Source organism: Oreochromis niloticus, linkage group LG3 (assembly GCF_001858045.2).
Source record: "Oreochromis niloticus isolate F11D_XX linkage group LG3, O_niloticus_UMD_NMBU, whole genome shotgun sequence".
Taxonomy (NCBI): Eukaryota; Metazoa; Chordata; class Actinopteri; order Cichliformes; family Cichlidae; genus Oreochromis; species Oreochromis niloticus.
The window spans coordinates 38,158,121-38,176,440 of record NC_031967.2 but is presented as its reverse complement, the minus strand read 5'-3'; the positions used below and the strand labels follow the sequence as shown (position 1 = coordinate 38,176,440).

General features: G+C 40.2%; 3 protein-coding genes across 5 annotated transcripts; 2 read left to right on the top strand and 1 right to left on the bottom strand.

The window, feature by feature from the left end:
* The first annotated feature begins 5,750 nt into the window (after nucleotides 1–5,750).
* On the top strand, nucleotides 5,751–17,548 carry LOC102078295 (uncharacterized). 2 transcript variants are annotated; one of them, XM_005464820.4, is made up of 6 exons: nucleotides 5,751–5,819; nucleotides 14,430–14,490; nucleotides 15,051–15,890; nucleotides 16,235–16,430; nucleotides 16,549–16,759; nucleotides 16,988–17,548. In XM_005464820.4, the coding sequence occupies exons 3-5, from the start codon at nucleotides 15,158–15,160 to the stop codon at nucleotides 16,667–16,669; spliced, it is 1,050 nt and encodes a 349-aa protein (XP_005464877.1). In that variant the 5' UTR covers nucleotides 5,751–5,819; nucleotides 14,430–14,490; nucleotides 15,051–15,157; the 3' UTR covers nucleotides 16,670–16,759; nucleotides 16,988–17,548. The 2 variants fall into 2 exon arrangements, with proteins under 2 accessions (XP_005464877.1, XP_025761503.1); XM_025905718.1 differs by lacking the exon at nucleotides 5,751–5,819 and having other exon boundaries at nucleotides 14,206–14,490; nucleotides 16,576–16,759.
* On the top strand, nucleotides 5,875–9,329 carry LOC102078392 (uncharacterized). 2 transcript variants are annotated; one of them, XM_025905720.1, is made up of 5 exons: nucleotides 5,875–6,126; nucleotides 6,739–6,851; nucleotides 7,059–7,216; nucleotides 7,307–7,439; nucleotides 7,513–9,329. In XM_025905720.1, the coding sequence occupies exons 2-5, from the start codon at nucleotides 6,819–6,821 to the stop codon at nucleotides 7,969–7,971; spliced, it is 783 nt and encodes a 260-aa protein (XP_025761505.1). In that variant the 5' UTR covers nucleotides 5,875–6,126; nucleotides 6,739–6,818; the 3' UTR covers nucleotides 7,972–9,329. The 2 variants fall into 2 exon arrangements, with proteins under 2 accessions (XP_025761505.1, XP_025761504.1); XM_025905719.1 differs by having other exon boundaries at nucleotides 5,875–6,608.
* LOC100705725 (uncharacterized) lies at nucleotides 8,165–10,568 on the bottom strand. The gene is made up of 2 exons (XM_005464822.4): nucleotides 10,371–10,568; nucleotides 8,165–9,735 (listed from the first exon to the last, which is right to left on the bottom strand). Exons 1-2 carry the CDS (start codon nucleotides 10,547–10,549, stop codon nucleotides 8,496–8,498), a joined length of 1,419 nt encoding a protein of 472 aa, XP_005464879.1. The 5' UTR covers nucleotides 10,550–10,568; the 3' UTR covers nucleotides 8,165–8,495.
* Nucleotides 17,549–18,320: the final 772 nt, after the last annotated feature.

Genomic DNA, 18,320 nt, shown 5'->3' with positions numbered 1-18,320 from the left:
CTGACCTATTCATCATGATCATGAAGTCCTGTTAACTTGTGGAAAAACAAATTGAGCATTTAAACCGAACTGATTTTCTAATATATATTGGAAGAAAATTTGAGAGGGATAAATATGCCCCAGCACTGATAAGTGAAATTTCAATAGCAAGTTATTTTTTTTGTTGTTTAATCATGGAGAGAGAGAGAGAGACAGAGAGAGACAGAGAGAGAGAGAGAGAGAGAGAGAGAGAGAGAGAGACAGAGAGAGACAGAGAGAGAGAGAGAGAGAGAGAGAGAGAGAGAGAGAATAAAAAGCCAATACAGTAAAAAAAAAATGTTAGGACATGTTTTTGGGTTTAAGTTAAAAAAAAAATATATGTAAAACTACAGAAACGTCTGTAGTATCCCCCCTTGCTAAACTGGCTAAAAGACTAGGTGTTTTAGAGCTGGCTGATCAGGTCCAGTTTAGTGTTCCATGGCCTCCTCTGTTTGGATCCTTTCACCATGTTTTTGAGCCAGTTTTCTTAGACACAGTTTCTGCAGCTCTCCATGCTGCATCTGAAAAGACTGGGTGTGGCTTTGCAATTTCTTCTGCTTTAGTGACTGCTTCTGAGCCTTTTCCTCTGCCTCTCTGTGCTCCTGTTCACAGGGCAACTGCGGTCCAGCTTTCTCCTGCACCCATATCAGTTTCCCAGGTGAGGGGCGGGGGTCCAGTTGGCCCCTACTCCGGTTCTCAGGCCGGCTGAGGATCTGGTAGTCCCTGCACCCATACCTGTTACTCGGGTCGTTACAGCAGACGCCCAGCCATTGCCAGTGTCTGTCTTGGATTACAGGGTGAGGACAGTCGTGAACCAGCTTCCTCCTGCACCCGTACCTACTCCTCGGGTGGGAGTGACTACTGTCCGGTCTGCTCCGGCACTTGTGCTCCATCGCCTGTGGCTGCCACGCCACCATCTGGTCCTGCGTGCCCGATGTCCACCATGCTACCAATGAGTCTTCTGGTTCATCCACGTCCAGCACCACACCGCTGTCAGCTGCTGATCTTTGCCGTCATGGGTGGCCTACTGAATGGTATTGCTGCCGTTTTCCACGCGGCACTGTTTCATCGCCGCCGCTGGCTCCATGGTTGGCCTCCAGAACTGTGGGTAGAACTCAAGTGCCGTCGACCTCTGGGTCGGCCCCCTGAAGTGTTTCTTCCTGGACTCCTCTGCTTGGCCCTCCAGGTTCTGAGCTCTGTGAGAACTGTTCCCTGAGCTTCAATGGCTTTTTGTGAATCTTCTGATTTGGACCATTTTTGTTTTGAGGATGGGATGTAAACATTTCAGAATGAACAGGTTGAATATTTAGACATAGTGTGAGGAGGTAAAACAATTTTTATGACAGGTCGGTTATTTTTAGAATGCCTTTGTTCACAAAAGGGGAATGAAAACAAAGGAAGCAAGGAGTTAACTTTGTGTCTTTGCAGTAAAACAATTACATGGTTAGAATGATGAAAAAGAATATCATGGTGTGAATTCGGTGTGTGAATCTCATTTGCTAAACTCATGTTTGACAATTTTTTGGGGGGTTGTGCATTTTCATCAAGAATTGTAACATTTTACAATTTTAACAAAATAACAATAATTTTTTAACATCTGGATGAAAAGCCTTGAAACCTCATTGAAAGCATGATCTATCCCCTTATCCATTTTCTCTGTAAATCTGATCAGTTTTGCAGCATTTTTGGTGAATCTAAACAGAGTACAACCCTGTGCACAATGCATCCTGTTTCTTCTATCAGCTGTCATATCATCACTAAACTAGTAACCTGGTTCACTTTCAACCATGCATGCTCATCCTATAACATGTCACATATCTCATATTGTATCAGAATAAAAAAAATAAAGAGCAATTCTGGCTCATCCAGGGAAACACTTTGACTTTAACACATAGAGGGACATTTCTGTCCATTTTTTAAATAGTTACAGAAAAACAAAAAGTACCATCCTATATCACGTCTTTGTGCAACACAAATGCTCTTTGTGAAAATTTCATTACACGTATTAAATAAAAATGGGTCTGGTTGAGCAAATCACACTTGGAAAAAAACTGCAACTGCAGTTAACAAAACAAATAATACATGGATATGCTTGGAGAACTTTGGGTTGTATTGAAAATAGTTTAGCTTATTAAAAACTGGGACATTTCTGGAAAAACAAATCGAATCCTGAGAACTAAGAAATAAATCACTTAAATAAGCTCCACGCACTCTTTATAGAAATAGTCCACAGAGTGCAGCTGGACCCAGTTTCAGTTACACAACTGTCCAAAAAATTGAAAGGGAATACGTCTACACAATTTTCTGTCTTCTTCCTATAAGTCACCACTATTGTTTTGCTGTTCTCTCATGTCTTTATTCACCTCCTAGCTCAGTCGATCACCACTGCTCACTTTGTATGTTTTCCTGTGAACATTAGTGATAAAATGCAAACATAACTAGTCATTAGAACTTAGATTCTGCAAATTCAAGAAGAAATGCATTTATAGAGGGTTATAAAATGAATAAGCCATTTTTTTTTTTAGATTTCTGGAAATTAGGCCTCATTATTATTCACCCAGGCCCCTGAGTAACTTTCACCATATGGGTCGCAACAACCAGGGTAAGCTGAGGTAGCAGCTACTTTCTAGTGTGTTATTGTGTTATTTTTTTCTTATTTGTTCGCATAGATATACATCTGGTTAAAAAACATCTTGAAATACATTTTGCATTATCAATTTACATGAAAAAAAAAACTAAACATGAAAAATCTTTGTGCTTTTCCTTCAGTGAATTTTTTCCCATTTCTTGTTCACAAAGACATTCTAAACTAAAATGTTTCTGTATGTCATGGTACTGACGTGAGGCAGGCAGGATGTAGGAACCGAACGCAAAACACGTAAACGGAGGAATTAATCAATCAACATGACGAGACCAGGACGAAGCAAAACTAGACACACTGACATTAGACAACGGACTATCAAAGTAAAACAGGAAGATGCGGACTTGACACTAAACAAAGAGAACATGGAGCACATAGACAGGAGTGACATAAGACACGACCGACCGGGGAACAAGAATATTAAAAATACAAAAATCAAAAACATTGGGTCACCGACCCAGGGCCGTGATACTGTAATTTAGAATGTGTTTAACCAAAACAGTTAAAACCTGTTTTCCTGTACTTTAGAAAATGAGTGCTGGTCTGCCAACAAATCAACAAACACGTGTTTGCCCATCTTCTCAAAACTGGTGCAAGGAAGAGAAAGCTCATGAGCTAGTTGCATGTAGAGAGGAATTGGCTCTACAATCTGCACCTATAACTTCAGATTTCTCATCCATTCATTTATTTCCTGCAGCTGTTGTGCACTCTGCAGTAGCTACCCCGGGCCCTCCAAACATTTGCCTATGCCCGCAGCCGCTGCTGCTTAAAATTATTACTTTCAAACCTTCAGCCTTGTGAAATCAAGCATCCGTGCCCTTGAGAGCAATTTGAACAGTTTTAAGCTTCTGTGATATGAATTCTATAATACTAAAAATCTGCAGCCGCTAAAATATTTATGATTGGACACTGGGAATATAACCTGTTAGAAAACAGCAGGATGTTGAAGTTGATTTTAGCCACCTAACAAATAACTCAGAGCCTGTTATTGCATTGCGTTCTGTTAGTTTCAGAAATAAAATCTAAAAAAACAAACAAACTGATTTTTTGTTGTTCAGATCAATATATTAGCCAGATAATTGTGATCATGATCATTCACATACTTATTTTAGTTATTCTGTTAGTGTGACACTGTGTTGTTTATGTAAGAAGTCTCTATGTTTGTCTGTTTCCTTTGTTTCCCTCTTTTATGGTATTTCTGCTCCACCCTCATTAGTGTCACAACTACAGGTGACACTAATGAGGGTGGAGCTGTTGAAGGTGTTAATGGTTGTTAACGATTGTTTTCACCTTTTACAGTTGTTGTCATCTGTGTCCAGTCACTGGTGCATATAGTCTCCACCTTATCATTTATCACTCTGTCTGTTCTCCTTGTGTATATTCACCCATATTTTTATTTTTATCAACTCTTTGCATTTTGTATATTTTTTCAAGTTACTTCTGTCACTAAACACTTTATTTGCATTGCTTACGAATTCTTACAATACTCAAGAATGAATTTAGGAGTCTTTAGAAATACTAATTGAAAAGGAAAATGAAGAGTTGCATTTTCTGGTATTTATGGCCTGTGTTATGGTAAGGGGGAGTCGTCCAGACACACCTGGGGCCTGTTCTTCGTACCTCGCTAAGTAAGTTAGCCGGATTTGAATGTTGACGGTTTCGCGTGATCTTGGATCGTTCGGTTCTCCGAAGCTCATCTGGGACTTGCTGTCATAGCAACAGATCCGTAAGCGTAAACCTGCTCGGGAGCAGGTTTACTTTATGTAAACAGGATTAGATCGCGGCCTCTCAGGTATGTCCGCTGCAGTTATATGAAAGCAAGAGCGATATTTCACCACTGTTTTACAAAAAATAAATATTATCAATGTAACTAAAGATAATGTATTTGATTCTTTTATTGATTTCATACAGATACATACAGATCATTTCCGAAAAAAAGGGAAATGTACTATTAATCATTCTATTACATGTAGTAGATCATGTCAGATGTAATTCATATTTTAGAGTAGTAATAGTAAATTACTACGTGCAATCAAGATGACAGACCACGGCTAAAAAAGCGAAGGTGGATTTGGGAAGTCTGTCGCAGGATTGCGGGATAGACGGGATCCTTTAGCTCGGCGCGACGGTGTGCTCATAGAGAGATATCGATTCTCCCGTGAGGGTATTATTTACTCTCTCTCTCTCTCTCTCTCTCTCTCTCTCTCTCTCTCTCTCTATGTGTATATATATATACAGTAAGTATATATATATATATATATATATATATATACTTACTGTACTGTATATACTTACTCCCGACTTACTGTGCATGCTTCAGTCACCCCTTGCATGGGAACAGGTAAAAGTGATGGAGTGTTATGTCAAACTACACACAAAAAAACCCACAATGTCAATAAATGTCACAGTACAAAAAGGGTTGTGACGAGGGGGTGCAGGACCACCACCTGTCTTTATTTGCTCTGCCCTTTTCTTGGTTGCTGTTATAAACAAACAAACAGATTATTTCAGGGTCTCTTGTCATAGACTAAAAGCAATATAAGTGATAAATATTACCATTCTGTAGAATATTCTTATATTTCACTTTTACTTTTTCCCATGTTCTAGTGGGTCCTGTTGTGGCTCTAATGTGAAAGAGGATATGATGTAATATAATATAATGTGGAATAAAATAATATCACATGATATAATGTAATATCATGGATCACTTACGAGTTTAATTTGTCAGCAACTTTCTGCCAGCCCTCTCTCCTTGCTTTTGCAGCCTTTGCAGTGTTCCCCTGCGTTTTAATTAAACTCTGAAACTCCTGAAATCCCTCAATCAAGAGTTCTTGCTCTGCTGCCGTGAGATACTGCGCGCGCTCCTTCGACATCTTCGCCGACCAATCACAGGGTTGCCGATCAATGTTTCTGCTATCGATGCGTAGCCCCTTTTAAGCCACCCAGTGATCTCAGATTACTTCATCCAGCTATACTAATCGTCAACAACAGGTGTGTTCGGAGAACCGGATTAGCGAGCTCAAAGTTAGCGCAATGATTTGATCTTGGATGTGTCATTTGATCTTGGATGTAGTAAGCGAGGTACGAAGAACAGGCCCCTGGTCCATTGCAGAGAGTATGTCCACATAACGACCAGCTTCACTTCTTCAGCTTAAAATAGGTGAGACGGAGCTCAGCTGCACTCAAACAAAATGAATAAAGATGACCAAACTATCCGGTTGTTCAGTCAGACGTCACGGATGACGTTGCAGGTATTTCCGGGTCTAAGTGCTCCTCAAGAAACAACGATGGCGGAGCCAGTGACTTTGTTCACGATTACCTCCTTCTTTAGCGAAGTACCAATTAGGGTTAAAAAGGGTCTTAATTCCTTCAACTCTAGTAAAGTGGTCAGTGTAACCGTTCTCCCAGGCGGAATTATAAAGGGAAGTGTCCAGGCATCCATGAAAAAGAAGATTTACAATGTTGAGGTGAGCTAGGAGTAAGCTAGCTAGCCGACGATTAAACATGAGATATTCTGTATTCTGATGTATTTCATAAAGCACACACACGTACAGCAATGCTATAACAGTGGAAGTAAACGAAGATGAAAATCTACATAACATGGAGGTTTTGGAGAGTTAGTAATGTTAGCCTAGTACCAGTTATATTAGCCTAGTTAACCTAGTACCAGTACACAGAGCAGCGCTGCAAGTGTTTGTTAGAATGTTTAGGGTAAGCATTAACTTTCTTTCAATGTAGGTGCATGTTGAGGGTCAGTCAGTCAGGTTCAGCTCCTGTGAGTGCCCGATTGGCAATGATAAGTGCCATCATATGGCGGCATTGTTGATTTGGGTGGAGAAGAATGTGTCTCGCACTGACGTGGAATGTGTGTGGAAGAGGGTAAAATCATGCAAAGCAGAAGAAATTACTGCCAAGAGAGTGTCTGTGATGACACCCTCAACAACACAAGGTCAGTTATTTATTTAAAATTTGCCCTTTGAATTAATTATAATAATTATTTTCTTAACTTTTTAAAAAGCATTGTTTTATATGCTAAAATTATTATTTATTCAGATTACTAAAAGCTTTTTTTTTTTCAGCTGGAATCGAAAGACCTGTCTCCCAGGAGGACAAGGAATGGGCAGTGGCATCCCTATCGAAATTGCAACGTTTTACTGGGATGGGTTGGATTTTGAGTCCTGAATGCTCTCAGGTACTTTGATATTTACTTTAACATGTGGTATAAATTGTACATGTATGTAAACTCTTGTAAACTACATACAGCAGACTGTTTGCTTCCACTGTCCCCACTTTATTTTTTACATGTATTTTATATACTCTGTACCTGACTTTGTCTATTCTGTGGTCAAAATTTCTTGGTTCCATTAAAACCTTTAAAATCCTTTTGCTTTAAATCTAGGCTAAACCAGCCAAGACATTTGATGAAGTGCTGAGGAACCTGGGATTTCCCCAAGCAGAAGACAAGTCTCGTTATCTCTTGGCATCACTGGCTGTGTCTGACGAAGAGAAGAAACAGATTGAGGAAGCAACAGTTGGGCAAACGAAGAATGCATTGTGGTAAGAAAGTGCTTTGAAATTAATTCTGTTAAGTGTTAAGTAGGAAATTTTAGTTAACTGTGTCTTTTAATTTGTGTTTCTTTATAAAAGGTCAGCATATCGCAAGAAGAGAATCACAGCCAGCAACTTCGGTTTGGTCCTGAGTGCAGTCCAGCGGCGCTCATACCCCCCTTCCTTATTTAAGACTCTGCTTGGACAGTACAACCTGACAGAAGGATCTAAAGTAAGTTGTTAGTAAAAAGGGTCTGTGCATCTAAGAATTCCTTTATGACTAAGTTGTATTTTCATCCCCAAAGGCATGTGATTGGGGGATCCTTCATGAGCCAAAGGCCAAGCAGTTGTACACTGACTGTACTGGTGCAGCTATCAAGGAGAGGGGACTGTTTTTATCTAACAGTGGCCTGCTTGGTGGTTCTCCAGATGGGACTGTCTCTAATGAGTGCATCATTGAGGTGAAATGCCCATGGTCAGCCAGAGCCAAAACTGTATTGGAGGCTGCAGAAAGTAAGGACTTTTTCCTACAGCTGGATGAGGCAAGTGGTTCCCTGGTATTAAAAAAGAATCACAACTACTGGCATCAGATCCAGGGCAACCTCTATCTCACAGGGGCGAAAAGCTGTCACTTTATTGTTTGGACTCCATGTGACTTTTTCATCTTGCATGTGGATAGAGAACAAACTTGGGCTGTTAACATTGAAGCGTTGGAAACGTTCTACCGGGAAGTTTTTTTACCCCATATTTTATCGCAGCTTTGAATTCATATCAGCATGAGTAATTTATCAGTCCAAATGTTTATAGTTAATTTTAAAACTATTTGGAAATTGTACATTTTTTGTCATTGTAACTTTGTAAATATATTCAGATAAATTCTTAAATTATATTAATTTTTGATTTGAAAAAATAAAATGTTTTGGACAAACTGTTCCTGAAAATAAAGAGTAATACATGTATCTGGTATTCTTCATTTTAATTGAAAATGCATAGCAAGAAAACTAGGCAGTAATCAGGAAGCTGGAATGGAATGAAAAATGTAACAAGCCATTGATAAAAACAGAGTAAAACATTATACGAATCACAAATGAGACCATTCTCAATTTGAAACTATGCAACTAAGTTGTTTTTATGTTGTAACATCCTGAGTATACACACAAAACAATCCAGAACACTTAGGAGTTATAAATAATAAAAGTAAACTTATTCAACAGTTGTGTTTTCTGGTCCACAAGTAGTTAGAAAATGACACAATCTACTTTTACCTCTGAACTCTCACAGGTATAATTTATTCAATTTCACGGAGAATAGGTGTTTGTAAATTTGTAAGACACACACATGCTTTCAAGATCTTATTAATATTTTTTTTGAACTGATATGGGATGTGATGCAAAATTGAGAAAACTTTCAGTCTTTGAATGGAACGCTCTACATGTATTCTTGCACAGGAAATCTTCCTGTTGTTGTTCACTTCCTCCTGTGTGAATTGTCCGTTGGTGAGGAAGGACGGAATGTTCAGTGAGACCCCTTCTGGTAGGATGTCCCGAATTGTGAAGCCCTTATCTGCAATGACCATGTCACCTGGTTGTAGATGTTGCAGTACTCCACAGTCAGCTGTTATGGCCTTATCTGAGGCACTTCCACCGTACAAGTTGCTTACAAAGGTTATTACACCATTAGGAGCCACACCAATTAGAGCCTTTAGTGTGGTCCGTCCTTTGTACTGGCTGTACAAATGACTTTGTGTGTCAAGTCTCTCTGTGTTACAAACAGAAACTTCCGTGCAGTCAAGCACAATCCTGCAGTTAGCAAATGGTTGGAAGCAATCTGGCAGTGATGTTTGATTCTTGGCTCTCGAGGGAATGTTGTTTTCCAGCATGCCAACATACAAAATGTCATACAGTGCACTAACAATTGTTGTAAAAATATTAGTTACTGTGCCTCTGCTGCAGTTAAACCTTATTGAAAGGTCTTCATGACCAAAATTAAGTTTGAGCTTCACCAGGGTTAGAAATAACTGGTCAATTAGGGGCATCATTTGGACAGTCCAATCAGAATGATATTTAAGATCAAATCTGGAAAGAAGCGCTTCTAAAAACAGGACAGAAGCAGCATCGGGCAATCCAGTATAGTACTGGACCCTTTCAGGATTGTCAGATATTTGACTGAATGAGAAAGTCTGCTTCTGCTTCTCTACTTGTTTTTTAAGTTTTTCATTCTCTATTCTTAGCATGTCATTCTGAATCTCTAGCACCAGAAGACTTTGGGAAGAACTTGTGGAACTTGCAGTATCTGTCTGTGTAGCTGCATTGTTGGAATGATGTGGCTCATCTGATATTTCACTCTGATTTTCACCAATAGCTGGGACCTGCTCTTTTTTCTTCTTTTTTCTAACAGGGTTGTGGTCATCTGGGAACTGAAAAGACTTCCCGTTGTTCCATGCAAATCTTGTTGGCCCCGCAGCTTTTCCTTGAGGGAAGTGCCAACTGCAGACTCTTGAGTTGCAGTTTGGGGTGAAGTTTTCACGTCTGTGGAAGTGTTTAAAAAGACAGAGAGAAATTTCAGATCATACGCTAGCCCTCCATTAGTTATGATTAATACAAAAAAAAAATAGAGATAAATAATAGAGAGAAGCTTCTTTCATCCAGATGAGAGAAGCTTCAAGAAACTTAAAACTTAAAGAAGTCCAGATGCTTTTCTTACACATCGTTGTACTAATTTGCTTTTAAGCTTACCAGAAAGATAAGTACTGGCAACCTTTGCTAGCTATTTGTTGGTTAGGTCTTTATTTTGGTAATTAACTGGCACATAGGCTGGGGATTGTAATGTATTTTCTTACATAGACATCGCTTTTTGGACGTAATTTTTATTCCTCTGAGCGTCGAAAGCTAACTAAGGTTCATATATATAGCGAAGTGACCCTTAGCTCTCAATCTTTGCTTGGAGAAATAAAAATGACTTCAAAAATGCAACAACGTCTTTGTATTAAAAAAAAACACAATAAAATCCATTGTCTATATAAGTACAATTACTCGTAAAAGCCAGTTTGTCTTTTAGTAGCGGGTTTTAATTGTTCATCACTAGCTATATTAGCTAACTAAAGTAAGAGCCCACTAGCTCTTATCTTACAAATTTATTCATTCACTTACGAGTTGTAACATACCTTATCAACTTCAGCCACTTCCTCTTCTCTCTCTTTTCACAAGGAAACCGGTAAAATGACAGATTAGACTGTTGTTTTGAGCCAGATTTGTTAAAACAACCAGGAACACAGCATTGTGTCATATTGAACACAGGAGCGTTTAGACCCGGAAGTAGGATTCGTCGGATTCGTCGCGTCATCACTGAACAACCGGATAGTTAAAGTGTTGATTTTTGATAATGCTGATGCAAACTGCTCATCACTTCTTTGACAAAACAATAAAAAACAAAGTTTTTACAAACATTATAGAACATTACCTTTTATATTCACTTTTAAAATGTTGATAAGACTTATCATCATGATTGATTCAACAATATGCACGAGTTTGTCTTTGGGCATCTTCATGTGACAAATCTATTTTGGTGCTTTGAGCCAGTAGAGATTTGAATTGAGCTAAATTTACTCTGTAAGATTTTTTCATATAGAATTATTTTTGTTGCCCCCAACAACATTTTAATAAAATGACTGTGCTTAAGATTTTAAAAATAAAAGATAAAATTACAATTATTTTAACCATTTTGTTTCATTTAAATTAAAATTTGTTTTCAGGTATTTTTTTCAGGTAACTGATTAATTTTCTACACACAGATCAGTCATACTTAAGAGGATAGAACTAACCATAAATACTGATTCTGAGCTACAAGTGATTTTTATTAAATAAATATTAAATAAATTTGATTTTTTTCTGACTCTGGTACTGCTTCTTTAATAGTTACCTTTAATTGGCTCCTATTTTTCCCATTCTCACATGCACTTCTGTCCTTTAATGTGTAGAACAGTGTGTAGCTTTTTTGCATGTCTGAAAACGGCTGACTGGTTGAGACCAGGCATGAACCTTAACCCCTGTTTTGGGGTCTTAAGCAACAGAGAGCTGTTGAGACTCGTTGACCCCGCCGGCCCTGAGATGAATACATGTAGATTGTAAACAGCAGATAAAGGTTTTGTTTAAAGGTAGAAAAGCCAAATGGCTAATCTCTGGGACTTCTAGTGTTAATTCACAGTTGTACGACGCTCTCTCGTCCCTGCTCTCTCTGTTTCTTTGTTGTGCTAGTGTATCATTAAAAATACATTTTGGTGGGAGAAAGTAGTTGATACTTCTGTTACACCCATCTCACATTTTCCTCTCATTGAATCAGGTTTCAGTTAGATGTGTGTTATAATGTTAAACTGTTATTTTGTTATTTGTAATACTTCTGTATTCTATTTAGAACTGTTATTCACTGTTGAATAAAAATCCCCCAGACCTGTGCAAAATGATCACTGAGCCCCCTCAGCTGAAATTTACTGATACACTCCACATAAAATATTTGGGACAAATTTTTTGAATGTATTAATTGCGATAGGAAACGTGAAGATCTTTATTGCTGTTCTTCAGTCTGTAGAAACGATCCTCTAGCTCTGTAGTAGGTTATTTGTTTTAACTTTATCCATGATCACTTACAAAAACAGTCAAATCAAAGTAAGAACTGATCTAATCTTTAGATGATGATGAATTTCTCCCAAATCCTTTTGGAGCAGCTAGAGCGGGGGTGTTCAACTCCAGTCCTCGAGAGCTACACACCTGAATCAAATACTAGCTTGTTATCAAGCCTTTGCCAAACTTGATGGCACGCTGAAGACGTATTCCCATCATCTGATTCAGCAGTGTTGGAGTAAGGCTGCGTCTAAAAGCTGCAGGCCAGTAGCTCTCGGGGAATCTAGTTGGTCACTCCCACTCGAGCTGCTACAAATGGATTTGGAAGAAAGTCATCATCTAAAGATTAGATCAGTTTTTACTTTAATTGCACTGTTTTTGTAAGTGATCATGGATACAGTTAAAGTGCATTAACAAATACCGCAGAGTTGTCACACTTTTATGTGGCTCCATGCAGATTTTGGGCTGTTAAAAAAAATTGTGTTAAAAATAGATTTTTAAAGTTTAACGTTTCCTGGCCTCTGAGTTAGCAGATATACAGTGATGGACTGCAGATAAGATATGTGTAACTCTGATGTGATTACAAAACCTTTGGTGCTGTAGAACATTCAGTTAATACAAGCTTTTTTAAATGAAGCATTGAAAATATTCTTTACTTTGATTTCTATTTAGCTAAGAAAAAGGGGCAAAAACTGTGTGGCTCAGTGTGACTGGTTTTGTTTTCTAAGTGTGCTAGTTTAGTCGTTTTACACAGGAATTCTTCATGAACACATGCAAAAGCAATATGCCATGGTGGACTTCCAGTTACATATGAGAAAGGGAAAGGACATGAAACAGTGAGTGGGGTGTGGAGACATGTACGTGATGTGATCAAGCAGTCTGGAACACAACTTCCAGTGCCAAAGACTTCACGCCCCAAGGACCTCAACAGCTACAGGCCGGTGGCTCTGACATCCCACCTGATGAAGACCCTGGAGCGGTTGGTCCTGGCTCAGCTTCCGCGCCTTGTGAGCTCATCACTGGACCCACTTCAGTTTGCCTACCAGCCTGGCATTGGAGCGGATGATGCCGTCATTCATCTCCTACATCGTTCCCTCGCTCACCTGGAGACCGCAGGGAGCACTGTGAGAATCATGTTCTTTGATTTCTCCAGTGCCTTCAACACCATTCTTCCCTCGGTTCTGAAGGACAAGCTGGAGAACTCTGGAGTGGACCATCACCTCACTACCTGGATTTTGGACTACCTCACCGACCGACCACAGTATGTGAGGACTCAGGGCTGTGTGGCGGACAGGGTCGTCTGCAGTACGGGGGCCCAACAGGGAACGGTTCTGGCTCCGTTCCTCTTCACCATCTACACTGCAGACTTCTCCCACAACTCCACCCAGTGCTTCCTGCAGAAGTTCTCTGATGACTCTGCAATAGTCGGCCTCATCACTGATGGGGACGACAAGGAGTACAGAGGACTGACTCAGGACTTTGTGGACTGGTGCCAGCTGAACTACCTCCAGATCAATGCCAGTAAAACCAAGGAGCTGGTGGTAGACTTCCGCAGGCACAAGCATCCTCCACTGCAACCACTGAACATCCAAGGTATGGACATTGAGGCTGTGGACAGCTACAGGTACCTTGGTGTTCATCTGAACAACAAACTGGACTGGACTCATAACTCAGACGCCCTCTACAGGAAAGGGCAGAGCAGACTGTACCTGCTGCGGAGACTCAGGTCGTTTGGAGTGGAGGGCCCACTCCTGAAGACCTTCTATGACTCTGTGGTGGCCTCAGCCATCTTCTATGGTGTGGTCTGCTGGGGAGGCAGCATCTCTGCTGGGGACAGGAAGAGACTGAACAGGCTGATCCACACGGCCAGCTCTGTTCTAGGATGCCCTCTGGACCCAGTGGAGGTGGTGAGTGACAGGAGAATGGTGGCTAAGCTGTCATCCCTGATGGACAACATCTCCCACCCCATGCATGAGACTGTGAAGGCACTGAGCAGCTCCTTCAGTGGGAGACTGCGGCACCCACGGTGTGGGACGGAGAGATTTCGCAGGTCTTTCCTCCCCACTGCTGTCAGACTCCACAATAAAGACTTTTGCAGCTGATCAAACACACAAACCCACACATGTGCAATAAGACTGCTGCTATACGTGCAATTCTTCTTCTGACGAAGTTGTGTTTTTGTATTTTCCTACTCAGTTGTATATAGTATTTGTATTTTTATTTTATTCTATTGTACATAGTATTTTATTTTATTTTATTGCATTCCAGTGTTTTCTAATTTCTGCTACATAACTTTGCACTTTTGCTGTAACAAAACAAATTTCCCACCTGTGGGACTAATAAAGGCCATCTTATCTTATCTCTTATCTTAACAATGGAGTGATGAGCTTCAGCCTCAAGCACGTTTGATTGAGATCGAGAGTTGTTGAGGTGTGAAAGGAGTCGTTGACACACCCTGCTTGACTGATGATGTCAACAGCAGACAAATAACAGGCTATACAGGGATTATTTTATTGACAAAGTCACATGTTAATTAAGTACCAGCAAGCTTTTTAAGGGTCACAGACCAGGGACAGTCACTCTGCTTTGGCCCTGTGTGTGTGCAGGCTGGAAGAGCTTCTCAATCTGCTTCTTACTGGATTTGAACTTTTCAGAAACTCCTGCAAGGTAAGGATTATTCTCTGCCACAAACTCTAATTTGCTGTGTACTTCAAGTTTACCTGTTGTAGCATCTCTGCTGGTTAGATGAACTGCAATGCTGTTTTTGTCAAGTTAAGCATTTAAAGTATGGATAAATCTTTACTTACCTATTTTTAAGTAATTTTGGGAGGGAAGGTGTTTTTTTTCATCTCAGATTATCCTTCATTTGTTTCTTTTTAGCTGGCTGTAGGGTATTAATGTGTGCATTAAATACTTTCTGAAAATAACCTAGGATTATAATAATAATATTTCTTTTTATATCCACATTTCATGAAGCCAGACTGAGTCTGCATTTGATTTTTTTTGTTTGGAGATAAATTCAAGGAGGCCAGTGACTCGCAGCCTTTAAAGCAAATTTCATATTTATAACCACCTCAACAAGCTTCTTTAAATTCACATGGCAACCCACAAGGACATTTAGATAGTTATTTTATATTATCTTTTACATAAAAAAGAGCTTAAGTGAGGTCTTGGTCATTTTTTTGTTTTGCCTGGGTTGTAAACTGTTGTTGTTGTTCCCTTTCCAGGTGCTTTCAGTGAATCAGTGTGATTACTCAGGGGCAAAGGACTATTATTATAATTTTAGGTCTGCAGCCTCTGCATTGGTTGAATTTGTGTAAGGAATTGAGGTGCAATGGCTCAAACAATCAACATGAAGGTCCAGGAGCTACCATATCTGCCACCTGAAGTTTGGGTTTTGGTGTTTGGCTACTTGAACACTGAGGAAAAGCACACAGCCCGCCTCTGCTGCAGACAGTTCAGAGATCTCATCGACCACCCGTCCCTGTGGAAGAATTATACAGCAGGACTCTCCAACTTTCCCCGCTATACATCTGGATTCTGGGACACCGTGCAGTGCCGTGGGGTCAGCCGTGCCACAGTGCAACATTTGCGACCTAAAGATTGGAAAATCCTCAGCAAGTCCTTCCCATCGCTCCACACCATTGTCTGTGTGAGGGAACGGCGGTATTACAAGATGAAATACTTAGACAACCTGTGTGAATTCCCCAGCCTGACGAGTCTTGGGGTACAAAATGCCATCTGGGTTAAGCCGTTACTGGTGCAGTGTCGGAGTCAGCAACTAGCAGAGCGGCTGACTCACCTGAGTGTGTGCAACATTCAGATGTCCTGCAAAGACACTGTGGAGTTCATCAACAGCGTGTCACGCTTGGTCAAACTGGAGTACTTACTGTTCCACCAGCAGGAAAGTGCAGGGCTTGGGAGGATGAGGCCAGTGCCCTCTTCCGTCTTCCACAACCTGCTGCTAAGCCTGAAGAAACTCAAACACTTATCCTGGGGAATGAAAGGGGAGCCACCAGTGCCACTGCCCAACAACTACTTCTACCCACTGGACCCAGAAAACCCAGGTAAGCCAGTCTCCTGATCATATTTCACACTAATAATCAGAACCAATACAGTCACTTTTTACACCTTTGACAAGAGCTTTTCATCAAGAAAGTACAATATTTTCTTTACATTATGCCTTTATTGGAACAGAAGCCATCATATTGAAGTCAGCTGAGCTGCACACATGCTGCATGATCATACATATTTCACCTCTGTTCTCGATGTTTATAATTGAGCGATTAGTATATATTAGTACTATTCTGGTTAGTATTCTGATCACACAGTCTGTGCAGTATTGTGTGACTATGCTAAACTTAAAGGACAGCGACTAAATGTTTAACTAACCACCTCTTTAATCCTGTAGGAGAGTACAGCGGCCCAGAACTGATCTCTTTGGAGTTAGTCAATTACACAGAAATCATCCTGTCAGAGGACGCGCTGAGGGGTCTGACTTCACTCAAGTCGCTTGCTGTCCACTACAGGTACCCCTGGGATGGTATCCAGTGCCATCTCTATTCCTGGCTCAGTCATCTGCAACAGCTGGAATCACTCTGTTATTGGTGAGCCAAAACATGCGTGTGTGTGTGTAAAATCTGTTGTCTTGCATGCATCCTTTTGTGAAGCTCCAGGCCAAAACTGTTTTCTGTAACTTCTGTCTTGTCGTTTCTTTCCTTATAGGAGGAAGTTTTCTTGTCTCTTATACAGAAGACCTTCCATCCCAGGTGACCAGTCTGACACTGCGAAAATCCATATGCGCGTGCCAGATGAACTCCATTGCATCTCAACTCAAGCGAGTTGAGCATCTCGACATAGATCAGAACCGCTTTGCTGATAGTCTCTGCAAACAGCTTCCTACACTGTTTCCTCAACTCAAGACTCTCAGAATACGGTATGCCCAGCAGATTTGATGGTTTATGTGTGACCTGTAGCATCAGTTCATCTCACTTGAGAAACTGACATCATTTACATTTTGCTGCAAATGAAGCTCTTTTTTTTTCTATCTATATTTCTTAAATACAACTGAAACACTACAGAAAATCCTGTCAACAATTTCCCATTATGGGCCTATGTTTGCCAACATGGAACTAGAGCTGATGTTTTTTCCTGTCTTCTGTAGATTCTACGGTGAGGAACCAAAAAGAGACCTGCTAATCCTCAACAAGCTGCGACACCTGGAGCGACTGGAGCTGATCAGGAGACAGACATACATTCTTATAAGTGATGAAAACAAAACTTGGCCAAGTCCATCTTTGGAGGGACTGATCAAGGAGCTGTGGGAGATCTCCAGGAACAGGTTCAGCATCATGACCACGATGCCCGAAAGGAATGTTTTTCAAGAATGCGACTGCATTTGGGGAAGAGAGGAAACGCGATTCTAATCCTGAGCAGTGCAAAGTGAACAATACAAAAATATATATTATTAAACATTTTTTTTTCTCCAGTGCCTCATGTGACTGACTGATATGCACTTTCATGTAGATGCAGCAGGTCCTCAGTTCTGTAACTGTCACTAACCCAGGGACTCGCAATGCGTGCAATGCTACCTTTAAAATAAATGAAGGTCGGAGGAGAAAGCTGCTGGAGAGAACTTTACACATGATGATATGTTATATATAAATATTCTACTGTTTTTTTTCTTTTCTTTTTTTTGTTTTTTTTAAGGTTTGGTTCAACCATGTTACCCTGAGAAATTCTCTGGTTCTGTGAGTGTTTGTTTTTTCGATCAAATAAAAACTAGTTTTCATGAAGAACAGCATTATTGTTTTTCTTTGAATTTAGTTTATTTCATTTAACAGCTTTCACATCAAAATACAAATTCAAGTGATTGTATAGAAAGCCTCCCTCCTAAGAAGCACATTATCAGTGTCACGCTCATGTCTAGCTGTGGACATTTAGTTCAGTCAAATGTTTTTTTTTTTGTTTTTGTTTTTTCAGCAAAAAAGAAAGTAATACAGAGAAACCCAATCACAACGACCCTGTCATGGTCCAGGTGAGTGCTGGGTTTTTCCATTGTACCAGTGTTTCCACCTTGCCTACTTGGATTGGCAATGCCTGTGTCTACAGGGATTTAAGACCAGAGCTCAAAGTCTTCGCAAGCTGCAAAGCTGGAAGGAGGCAATGGTAGTAAACCATGATGATACAAACCCAGGAAATTAAAGACCTGTAGCTTTAACATCTAATATCTGTAAAGTAATGGAGCGAATGATAAATCAAAGATTAATGTACTATATAGAAAATAAAGAATACATATCTAAACATCAAAGTGGGCTCAGAAGAGTGAGAAATTCAATGGATCTGGTGTTTGGAACATGAAGTCAGGAAAGCACAACAGGCCTACGACATGATGTGGAGAGAGGGCCTACTAATTAAAATCGAGAAATTGGGTATGAGGGGGCGGATGTACAGGTGGATATTGGAATTTTTTTTAAAGGGAAGACAAATACAAGGGA